General features: G+C 39.7%; 1 protein-coding gene across 7 annotated transcripts in view; it reads left to right on the top strand.

Moving 5' to 3' along the window:
- Positions 1-12626, top strand: part of LOC114559845 (unconventional myosin-IXa) — a 159322-nt gene that overhangs the window by 123257 nt on the left and 23439 nt on the right. For all 7 annotated transcript variants that reach the window (XM_028584826.1, XM_028584821.1, XM_028584824.1 and 4 more), the window contains exons 12-22: positions 126-267; positions 3193-3388; positions 4822-4941; positions 6900-6975; positions 7333-7476; positions 8020-8059; positions 8734-8856; positions 9478-9558; positions 9694-9804; positions 10499-10621; positions 10704-10853. In XM_028584826.1, the coding sequence (XP_028440627.1) occupies positions 126-267; positions 3193-3388; positions 4822-4941; positions 6900-6975; positions 7333-7476; positions 8020-8059; positions 8734-8856; positions 9478-9558; positions 9694-9804; positions 10499-10621; positions 10704-10853 (1306 nt within the window). The remainder of the gene's footprint in view (positions 1-125; positions 268-3192; positions 3389-4821; positions 4942-6899; positions 6976-7332; positions 7477-8019; positions 8060-8733; positions 8857-9477; positions 9559-9693; positions 9805-10498; positions 10622-10703; positions 10854-12626) is intronic.

Raw genomic sequence — 12626 nt, forward strand, 5'->3', positions numbered from 1 at the left:
AAAAGGTTTTGTTGGGCGTCAAGTCTAAAGTCACTGATTCATTTTAGAGTTTTTGATTTCTATTTTTTAAGTCCACATCATTTAAGTTTTAAACCTGCGCCTTATTAAAGTCATGTTTCCTCTAGTTTCCCCCAGGCTTCCAATCAGACCTTGCTGGACAAGTTCAAGCGTCAGCATGAAGGAAACAGCTACATCGAGTTCCCCGCTGTCATGGAGCCCGCCTTCATCATCACACACTACGCTGGTAAAGTCAAGTACGGAGTCAAGGTGAGATGCTCGGGTGTGTCGGTACTGGAAGTGGGTTTTTCTACATGTGAGAATGCACATAAATGATATTATAACTGTACTATAATGTGGTTAGTGTGTGTAAAGCATCCTCCGGTGCATTAAGTTAGTAACATAAATGAATATCTGTGAAGCGTTTACTTTTTCAATTCATTTTTTTGTCACAAGAACAATGCTATTACATTCTAATAACCCAATCAAGGCACCCAAAAATGTGAGTCTATTATCTTTCAAGAACATAACACACTTTTATAAAACTGAAGCTTAAAACCAGTTTAAAAAAAAAAGAAAAGATAGACCCAGATCTATCAGGGATCTGTGGGTACAAGGAGATACATGTTGACATCTCTTTCCAGCAGTCGCTCATGTTTAGAACCATAGCCGAACAAAATCAAGCAAAGGAGGCAAACCACAGTCGGGATTGATGCTGATTCAGATGCTTTTTCTTTTGTTATTACCTGGTTTGAAGAGCCAAGATATCATGCAGATGCCAAAATTACATTGGCTGGAATCAAATTAGGAAACTTGTTTGGGGGTTTTACAACTGAGCTCCGGATGTCCAAATTGTATCCACTGTTGTCTGATTTGATCTTCCTTTGGGTGACTTAATAAAGAACAATTTCCGTCACAATTAGCGGCAATTTTGCGAAGAAAGAATGTCTTTATTCACAAAATTGTGATTGTTAGCCATCAGTTCCTTGAAAAAATAAAAAAAAGGGCTCTTTAACAGAAGTGAAGATTGTGTGGTGCGTAATGTAAATCAGGATTGGATCTTTTCCTAATTCCTAAAATGTAAATTAAACAGAACTGTGTGTGTGTGTGTGTGTGTGTGTGTGTGTGTGTGTGTGTGTGTGTGTGTGTGTGTGTGTGTGTGTGTGTGTGTGTGTGTGTGTGGTAGTCTAAAAATGTAATCTCTGAACAGCTAAAGGAAGCGTCACTTAAAGCTTTATGAAACTCTGCAGCAGACCTACTTGTTGTTCTGTCAACATATTTTTTCAGCTAAATCAAATTCTCTGTTCGCTTTCCAGCTGCGTTTTGATAAGAAGCACATGTGCTGGAACGGGGCGAGCATATTGTTGTTTGACTGTATATCATAAATCCATAACTGTTGGTTATCGTGGACGTGGAAAGGTATCCCATATCTGCTGAGAGCCAAGGAGTTGTTTCATGTGAATTGTGTAGCGAGAGCCACAGTCGTGAAATGTGTCTGATGTTGGCTCGGTAGCAAACGCACAGCTGACTCGAATCATACGGTGAGAGAAAAATGCTGAAGGGTTTATAGTTCACAGCTCTGTTATCATAGCGCAGCTTCAGTCGAGGTGTTTAATTGCTTACAGGCCGAAGAAGAGACGGTGGTTAACGTTGTGTGCTTAAGCGTTTCTGCACCTCATATTTAATGTGAAGAAGTGGAAGGTGTATGGAAAATGATATATGAATGAATGATATATTTCCAGTTTGTTTAACTTTGCTTTATATATGATCATTACATTCAGAAGCTGATGATTCAGATATTTGCCTTTTTTTCCCAGCTCCATAACAAGATTAAAGGAATAGTTTGACATTTTTGGGAAATATGCTTATGTGCTTTCTTGCTGAAAGTTAGATAAGAAGATCCATATAACTTTGATCTCTGTCTGGAAAATTAAATGAAATATGCCAGCAGACAGTTAGTTTAGCTAAGCATAAAGCCTAAGAAACAGGGGGAAACTGCTAGCCTGGCTCTGTCCAAAATCAACCAACTACCAACTGTCCAATTAGCACCTCTTAAAGGGTTACAACCGGTTTTTTCAACCTGGACCCTATTTTCCTATGTTTTTTGTGTGTAAGTGACTGATGGGAGCAACAATCTTTGACATCGATCCAGTATTAAGCGAGTTCGCTTAAGCGAAACAAGCTACAATATAAGTTAATAGGGCATTTGCCACTGACAGGCTCAGATTCATATTGTAAGTGTCTGAAAACATCCCTTCAGAGATAGACCTTTACAAACTCTTTGAGACCTTTCTGTTTAACCAGAAACAGCTCTGAAGTCGCTAGCACTAAACCCACCAGACTCCTTTTAAAAAAGCAATACTTTTAGCGTGTATAGAGCCATCATATTTTCACATATAAATTGGTAAACTATGTGTTTATTTCAACCAAAACTAGAGTTGTGATGGTTGGAAAAGTGGGAAGACCAAAACGGCTTTTCATAGTTTTATTTTGTTTCTGTTGACTTTGAATGAAGTATATTTTACGATGCTAAAATTACTGTTTATTTACATAGTCTGGTGGGTTTAGCAAAAGCAATTTCACAGATGTTTTTATGTTTAATAAAAGGATCTTACTCTTTAACAGAAAGGTCAACCTCCTTAGAAATCCTTTTCATAATGTTGTCAGACACTTACAATATTAATCTGAGCCTGTCGGGGGCAAAAGGAGAACTTTTGTGAAGGTAAAAACAAGCTGGACAATTGCCCTGTTAACTTACAACCTAGCTTGTTTGCCGACGGCAGCGATCTTGCTTAATACTGGACCAATGTCAAAGATTGTTGTTCCCATTAGTCACTTAGACGCAAAAACATAGGAAAATAGGGTCCAGGTTGAAAAAAACAAATAGTAGTTACCCTTTAAGTTCACTGATCAACTCATGATATCTCGATTTAGAGGTGCTGAAAGGTCCTGTTGTTACCAGTGGACAGAGCCAGGCCAGCTGTTTCCCCCTGTTTCCATTCTTTATGCTAAGCTAAGCTAAGATAACTGCTTAGCTTCATATTTACATTACATTTACATATTTAGAAAATATCAATAGGTGAGAAAAGACACATACTGTTTATGGTTGTCTGTGTCTAATAATGATACAAACTCAGTCCTCAGAGGAGTACCTAAACGCTTGTCTGGATGCACATGTGTCTTTCCTTCATCCAGGACTTCAGGGAGAAGAACACTGACCACATGCGTCCCGACATCGTAGCCTTGCTCAAGAGCAGCAAGAACGCTTTCATCTGCGGCCTGATGGGAATCGACCCCATGGCGACCTTCCGCTGGGCCGTGCTGCGAGCCTACTTCAGAGCCCTGGTGGCTTTCAGGGAGGCCGGCCGCAGACACACCCACAAAAAAACTGGTGAGCAAAGGTCTTCAAGTCCAATATAATATACTATTGAACGTGTCAGCAGCTTAAAGGTTAAAATCCCTGAAAACATATATTCTGAATCAGCTTCTTACTATGAGTATGAGGTTCATACATTAACACACTTTAATCTGCCACAGTTAGTTTAGTTTTGGTTATTTTGCGTGTTTGAAATAGCTGATGTCATGTACCTCTGTGCACCAATCAGGATTCAGCATTAGAATTGGAATGTGATGACAGTTGGTGGGTTGCTTAGTTACTGCCAATCAAATCAGTTTTTTTTCCACACAGTCGTGATGAAGCAGGTTAGCTTTGACCGTTAACTAACCTGTTTAGTCCAAAATTAGATGACATCACTTGCAGATGTCCATGTTCTATTGTAACATTATATTTGTTTATATTATGTTTTATATTTATTTTATTATATTTTGTGCTTAAACAATTAGTCTATTCATTGATAAGTGGACCCACATCAACAGTTTTAATATTGAATGCATTGGTTATGTAATTCACAAAGCAAAAAAAGCTGTTCTCTGTACCTTCTCAAATGTGATAATTGTTTTCTTTTCTCTGTTTTCTATATCATTGTAAGTGGAAGATATTTGAGTTTTGGACTGTTAGTCAGACAAAACAAACTCTGCTATGGGCATGTTTGACTAGTTTTTGACATCGTAGACTAAACAGTCAGGTAAACCAAAGAAATAACCCCAAATGATAATACGCATGAGTGGCAGCCCTGATTATGTTATGTTACATGATTGAACCTCAGTTTGAGCCCAAAGTGCATAACTCTTGCATTTAGTCAGAAACAGGAATAACTACAAAAGTTATTTTTTTTTTTACAGTATATAGTACATGACTGTTTAGTGTTTATTTAATAATAGATGATCTTAACTTTTTCACTCTACATTTACAAGCACACACGTAAACTGTGTTGTTAATTACCGTAAAGAAAGCTGTGCTCGTCCTGTGATGTCCAAACTCTCGTTCTAACTGCACCAACAACAATGGCGTGTGTTTGAGGAGGTGAAGAGTTTTGGAGTTGTGCTTCTGCTGTTGAAGATGAAGGAGGAGGAAGAAGATCTTCTTCTGCATTGTTTATTTTCACAAACAGGGAGGAGTGTTACAGAGCAGAGTGTTTCAAAAATGTCACCACTGACTTATCTCCGAGGGATTTGTCTCTTTGTTCCTTCTCTCTTGAATTCTTATCGTCCTCGTCATCCTTTTGTTTTTTTTCTGCTGCTTTTCTTCTCCTGTTTTTTGTTAATTCACCTTCTCGCCCCACTTTTCCTTTCACCTCCTTTTTTTTTATTCATCATTTTTATTTTCTTGTTTTGTGTCTTTTTTATTATAAAACTGTTCTAAAATGGAGATGCCTCATTAAGTCTCTTCTTCTCATCCCTTTGCCCTCTTTCTCTCTGTTTTAGGGAACGATGCAGCAGTTTCCTGTTCTGTTGTCAAAACCGTTGACAGCTTCAGTTTCCTTCACCACCCGGTTCACCAGAGGAGCCTCGAGATCCTTCAGAGATGCAAAGACGAGAAATACAGTAAGTAACTCCAAGTACCTCAAGACTCTGCGCCATATTGTATCGGATCGTAAAGGTCTCCTGTTTCCTGCCGCAGGAAGACATTGTTCTCAGTGAACAGATTATGTTTCTGCTGATAGAAAGTAGACAGCCACAGGTCAGTCCCAGCCAGTCTCAGTGAATACAAATTAAATCATGAAAACACAGAATCTTTTTGCATCAAGCTGACATGAAACTCAGTCCTCAGACTAAACGCTTGTCTGGAAGCACATTACATTTTTAGCTACATTAATTTCAACTTTGGAGTGATATTCAACCCTCAACTCATTTAGGATTCCTGTCGATAAAGGTCTGTTTAATCGAGGTGAGCTGAAGCGAGAAGTTCTATTTTTTAAAATTCCAATCAGAAGCCGTTCTCTTCAAGAAATGAATTCCAGGCTGTATTGAAAAAGGCTTTGGTGGTCAAATTGAGAATAATGGATCGCTGATGATTTTCAGCCTCAGTAAGCTGGTTTCATTACAGCTGTTAATAAGATATTGGAAATCAGACATCTGGATCATTTGGAGCTCTGGTCCAACTGACTCACCTAACAGCAGTGACTTATTCCCACCCATGAGTGATCAGACAGATGAATGTGGCTCATGGGAACTGGCAGGGTTTAATGATGCCCTTCGGATTTGTCGTTTGTCACACATTTCAGATGTGTACGAATTTGTTCGTACATGTGCGGTGAGTGTGTCATCGTGTGCCCAAACCTTCCACTGTCACGTGTCCTCATGTTGTAAAACAGCACTTTGTTTTCATGCACATATTACTCCGGTGGGATTTAACTGAAATTTCCAAGGAAATTCCCCAGAGTTTCCTTCACTAAAGGGAAACTCCACTGAATTTCATCAAAACCAGCGCACTAGTCATGGTTTATACTTCTTAGCCTGTTGTATGATGTCTTTTGTGGCTCCGGAGAAATATTTAAAAAAGATAACCCCGTTGATATCGTCAGGGATTATCTCGCCTTGGGTTTGGAGACAATCAACGGAAATCCTGTGTCACAAAGGGATGGCGTGGAGTTTGAAAGATTTGGGAGTTTACCAGGCGTGCTACTTCTAATAAAAAGACACGATCAAGTTGCATTATGTGAAATGTAGGATACATTTTGGAAAATACTCTTCTCCACCTCTGCCGCATCATTTTCAACCATTCTTGTTTTTTGAATCTGAGTCAGATGTTATCTTTGTACAGAGTCAGGCGGTTTCTCCTTGTTTCCAGTCTTTTATGCTAAGCTAAGCTATCTGGCTGCTGGTCGTCACTTCATATTTATTGTACAATCATAAGGATGGTAACTCTCTGCATGATAGCGAACAAGCGCATTTCCCAAAACATGGAACTATTCCTTTAATTCCATTTAGTATCTTGACAGCTTCAGGAATCACCTTTACTGAAGTATACAGACTACAAAGTTGACCTCAGTTCTTTAAAATAAGTCATGGCATAGTAAAAGCAGTGAGTTTAAACTTTAACAAGAGAAAACCACAAATGTAAACTGGAAACCCCCGGCTCATTAGCTGCTTGTTTTCATATATAATGTCTCCATCGGCATTAATGTCCCACTGCCAAAACCACTGAAACACTCACTCTCACACACACACACACACACACACACACACACACACACACACACACACACACACACACACACACACACACACTGGGGCTGACTGGGGAAAAGTAAAGCCAGTCTAAGACAAGAGCAACATGTAGCTTTAGTGGTAGATAAAGGTAGAGATCCAGATAAGAGAGGGATAGAGGGAGGTTGTTGGGATGATATGGGTTAAAGCTCTGTAGAAAACGTGGTGGTTGTTGATAAAGGTGAAGCGATGGGAGAGGTGGATCTTCATGCTGTGGTCGGAGATGAATTACTAGATAAATCCAGTGAGCTTTAAATCACATATGCCTCTTATTCTCCTCTCCTGCCGTCCAGGTATCACCAGGAAGAATCCCCGCACACCTCTGTCAGATCTTCAAGGCACCAACGCCCTGAATGAGAAGGCCAGCTGGTGAGTACCACCCAAATTAAGTATCGGAGTCAAGTCAATTTTATTCGTACATCCCAATATCACAAATTTGCCTCAAGGGGCTTTAAAATCTGCGCAGCGTACAATACCCTCTATCCTAAAAACTTTGCATAGGGAAATATCTCATTTGTTTTGTTTCTCTATGTGTCGTGTGGTCCTTGGAAAATCTTCATGAAAAAAAAAAGTGACAAATCGAAATGTAAAACTGCAATAAACAGTATTTCTGATATTAACATTGTCTCAAAATAGTCCTGCCGAACCTAACTGAATATCACTCCCTCCCTCTATCTTTCCTTGCCTCCCTCCGTCTCTCTCCTTCCCTCCCCCTGCCTGATGTAGGGATGGCTTTGGTGTCGGCTGTAACGGTCGCAGCTCCAGGTCTGGTCGCGTGTCCTCGACAGGAAGTCCCGCCTTGGAAGAAGACGGGATCTTCCTCAACTCGACCAGCAGCAAGCTCCTGGAGAGAGCTCAGGGCATCCTACTGTGAGTGACACACGTACACACACACACACACACACACACACACACACACACTCCAGTATTTTGCTATTGATTTGTTGTCTAAAAACCAAATCTGTTGGTCTGAACTGATTTAATTCAAAATCATAATATGAAAATGTGTGTATCACTCAGGGTCTAATATTAGTCCTGATATGGGAATTAGTTTTTTCCCTTTTTTAGGAGTTTCCCCCCAGCATATGTACCCTGTCACACCCTTTCAGCAACGTGTAGCTACCTCTATTAGCTGGCAGATGTGGAAAACGAGTATGAGGAACAGCCGATCCAGGATTCCAGCTTTCCATTTGCTTTTTGGGCTGTGTAGTACAGCCACGATATTCAGAAGAAGAAACATATGTGGACTAAAATGGGGGGGTATCTCTAGTTCACCCCTATCCATTTAAAAAAAAATTTTCTGCAAAAATTATCCCCAACTTGATGAATGTACGTGCTCTTTTAAATGGTAGTTTCATACCCTGAATTTTTCTTTTAATATCTTTTCATAAAAACTATATTTCTCACCTGTAGGAGGAACAAAAACGTCAAAAGCAAGCCGAGCCTTCCCAAGGTAAGACACAAACACATCACAACATAACAACAAGATGTGATACATCTTCAGAAAACCGATTGATACAACCGGTATCAGCTCACACAGATTCACAGATTCAGATTCACTTTATTAGCCATTTGCAGTGTAACCTGCATTTGAAAAAATTTGCAAGTAGCTCAAAGTGCAAAGTCAACACATCAGAGGACACAACATAAAAACAGACAAACAAAGCCACATGAAGCCTCAATATTAAAAATGCTCAATATGAAAATGCTGTACAATGAAACCCATACATAAATTTAAAGTGCCTAGTTTAAGATGCTTTGTTCAAAGCAATCACAGCTTGTGGAAAGAAACTGTGTAAATGGCGATCAGTAGAACATTTGGCAGAACGATACCTTCTCCCTGAGGGAAGCATCTCAAAGAAAGCCCCTGCTGGATGGCCTGAGGCATCATTAGCCAGTTGTAAAGCTCGATTCAATAGTCTAGCTTTATATATGAACTCCAGGAGCGGAAAAGTGCAGCCAATAATTCTGCTGGCTGAGCGAACCACTTTATTCAAAGCCGCCTTCTCTTTTTGAGTGAGATTACCAAACCACACAGTAATACAACAGGTTAGGACACTCTCAATTACACAATAGTAAAAATTCAACACACACAGCTCCTCATATTATCTGGTTTTGTGAATGCAGCACTTGTTGGACGTGAAGTCTCTGCGCTACCTGAGCAGCGTGACGCTCCACGACCGCATCACCAAGTCTCTGCTCCACCTGCACAAGAAGAAGAAACCGCCCAGCATCAGCGCACAGTTCCAGGTCAGTGCTGCCGTCGCCCCCTGCTGGAGGATCAGTGGATTACAACAACATCAGGGACTCAGCCGCAGCAACAGCAGATAATGAATATAAACTGGCATTAAAGTGTACAAGAATATCAGATTGAAACACTACTTAATACATTTAATACATATTATCGCCTGAATAAAAGCATTAATTATGATGTGAACTATTAACATTACTTTATACAAATTCTTATCAACTATTCTGAAATGGCGATAAAGAGTTCAATATTGAATCATAAATGTTGTCTTATTTTGTAACATAAAAGTGGCATTTTTCCAGTGTTGGAAGTAGTACTCAGATCTTTATCTTAAGTAAAAGTAGCAATACCAAAATATACTTCAAGTACCAAAAGTAAAAGTACTTATTATGCAGAATGGCCCCATTTCAGAATCATGTTTATTATATTACTGTATTATCCTAATTGATAGATTAATGTACATAAAATGGAAATTCTCAAGTAAAGTACAAGTACCTCAACATTGTACAGTGTTTGAGTAATGGTTCTATGTTACTTTCCACCACTGCCTTTGTCTTTACGTTAAATGTGGATGTGACGTTACCGGTTTGTGCGTGTGTGTGTGTTTTGTGTGTGTGCAGGCGTCCCTCAATAAGCTGATGGAGACTCTTGATCAATCGGAGCCGTACTTTGTCAAATGTATTCGTTCCAACGCTGAGAAGGTAATTCCTGCTGCACTTAAGAGAAGCTGTATTTAACGACTGACTGCCGACTCTCGTTTCATTATATTCACCCTCTCTGTCTCTCTCTCTCTCTTTCTCTCTCTCTCTCTCCCTATATATCTCTGTCTCCGTCAGCTGCCTTTGCGTTTCAATGACAGCCTGGTGCTCAGACAGCTCAGATACACAGGTATGCTGGAAACCGTCCGGATCCGACAATCAGGATACAGCATCAAGTATACCTTCCAGGTAATCCTCTCCTACTGCAGATCTATTAGCCTCATGCCATGTTAGTCTAACATATTGAGCTTCAAAGATTAGCTGACAAATTCATTAGTAGATCGATAAAAAAATAATCTGCAACTACTTTGATAATTGATTAGTTGTAATCAAAGTATTTTTTTCATGCAGAAAGAGGGCGCCTGGGTAGCTCAGTTGGGGGAGCGGGTGCCCATATAAAGGGGTTTACTCCTCGACGCAGCGCGCCCTTTGCTGCATGTCATTCCCCCCTCTCTCTCCCCTTTCATGTCTTCGGCTGTCCTGTAAAAAATCAAGGCCAAAAATACCCCAAAAAATAATCTTAAGAAATGGCAGAAACAGCTCTTTTCTGCCTCTTAAATCCAGAGATTCCCAAAACGAGACATTTAAAGACAAGACCTTGGACTTTGAGAAACTATGATGGATATTTTTCCCTATTTTCCGACATTTTATAGACTAAACAATTAATCGATTCATCAAGAAATCAAGGCAGATTAATTGATTATGAAAATAACCGTTAGTTTCAGCCCTAGTTACATATTGTTTATTTGTAGCATTGGGCAGTTATTAGCATAGTAAGCATTTTTATTTCCATGTTTGAAAGGCCATTATATTTTTGCTTTGTATTTATCTTTTCATGCATATCTAAAACTGCTTTTCTGACCACACATACACCATGTTGCAGGACTTTGTGCATCACTTTCATGTGCTTCTGCCTCGAGGCACGAGCCCAACCAAGTCAGGCATCAGGGAGTTTTTCAGACGGATCCACCTCCCTCCTGCTGGGTATCAAGTGGGCAACACCATGGTACGGACTGTAGATGTATCTTTTGTGTACCATCTTCTCTGCTCCAGTACCATGCTTATTTAAATGTTCCTGTGTGATGCAGGTGTTCCTGCGGGAGGCGGAGCGTCAGCGTCTTCAGACCCTCCTCCACCAGGAAGTCCTGCGGCGGATCGTCACGCTGCAGCGCCGCTTCAGGGCGGTGCTGGAGAGGAAGCACTTTGTTGACATGAGGAGAGCCGCCTTTGTCATACAGGTGAGATGTGGTGGGAATAAGTTGTTTTCAGCCTAAGAGGTTGTAATGTCGAGTAATTCTACATCCCCATTCCTTCAGTCTCGTCCATGCAGTCAAAACAATATAACAAATTATGGTCAGCTATAAAATTATTGCTTTAAGTGCATCACAAATCAATTTAACAATCCTGCACAGCCAAGTGTCTGCCTCCCAACATTTCAGGAGGAGTTTCCGTAGTTCGTTAAAGCTACTTACCCTTAGACTGTTTCGACGTTAAGTGATTAATAGTGGTGCATTTACTCCACATATACAGGGTTCTCTAAATATAGCATCCTGATTAGAGATGATACCCATTTATGCCATTACAACAGTTTCCACTCATTACTATAGTTATTTAGTTATATATTGCTCTTATTCTGTAATATTAAATTCATATATGTCTTCTTGAGGGATTGGCTTTCATTCCAAAATTAGATTTCTAGCATGTGAAACATGTCAGAAGATATTGGAACAACATGATAACTAAAATAATGATATGATGATGATAACTAATAATAATAAATAAAAAAACATATTAAAGATATAACATATTACATTCAGTTCTTGCTGCAGTTATGTTTGGGTGTGGCTACAGGTGCAACAAAACCGTTATTTTCAGCCCGGAGTGACTCCTTAAAGGTATAGTGCGTAGTTTCTTTCGCGAGAAATTCTAAGTAATGACAACAAAACTGTTGACGCGTCCACATGACACAAGCCTCCCGTGATAAATCAGTAATTCTGAAAAAGAAAAGAAAATATATGTTGTTATAATACAGAGCCATACCGTTATATCTCTGAGGAGATAAGAAAAGAGAGACCGAGAGAGGGTGAAAGTGAAAGAAAGCAAAGTTATTTCAAGACTGAAAATTAGTATCTGAAATGTCACATACAGTGTGCTTTTAATTAGGAAAGTTGGTCAGAAATCATCAGAAGAAAACAGAGTTATTCCAGGCTCTAACCGAAATGATGCAAGGTGTTTTTAGTTTGAGTTTGTCAAAAGTTCTGTCTTTCAAAAGATGTCTTTCAGATCGGTTCTTCATGCTTCATGCATGCCATGAATAACAGAAATATCAAATTCCTCAAACTTCTGCTACTTTTTTGGGTCTTGCGTAAAAAAGGTTTCAGGGCAACCAAGCAGGATGTGAGGTGTTTTTAGAGGGTCAGAAAGGGGGAATAAAACCATTTCCTCTTAAAAAATATCAGTATTTGCTGCCCAAAGTTTTCATATATATCAAAACTAAAAGGGAAAATCAGGAAATAGGCATGTTTTTGGTCAAATCTTTTATGCTCATATTATGCTTTTTGGCCTTTTCCCTTTCCTTTATTGTGTTACTGTATATATCTTTATTTGTGCATGTTATAGGTTTACAAAGTGAAAAAGCCCAAAGTCCATCTTACCATCTCCAACAGAAAACACTGTTCACAAACTGCTCCAAACAGCTCTATTGTAGTCCAGCCTTTACTTCTGTGAGTTCTGTGCGTCACTTTTGGCATTTCGACTCGCCTCGACTCTACTCGCCTCGACTCGACGCACTGTGCGTCCGTTTTCCATTGCAGATTTTAGTACCACCTCAGCGTGGCAGGTCATCATAGCGACGCCGCAGTAAACTGCCGTGACCTAGCGCGACACACACAAAGAGCGTTGTTGTTGACACAGCCAGAAGACCCATTTTGTTTCAAATGAAGCTGGAGGCAGCAAAAAAAAAAAAAGCTGGCTAAACTATTTAAAGCTGGCTAAACTATTTAAAAATGGCG

Source organism: Perca flavescens, chromosome 8 (assembly GCF_004354835.1).
Source record: "Perca flavescens isolate YP-PL-M2 chromosome 8, PFLA_1.0, whole genome shotgun sequence".
Taxonomy (NCBI): Eukaryota; Metazoa; Chordata; class Actinopteri; order Perciformes; family Percidae; genus Perca; species Perca flavescens.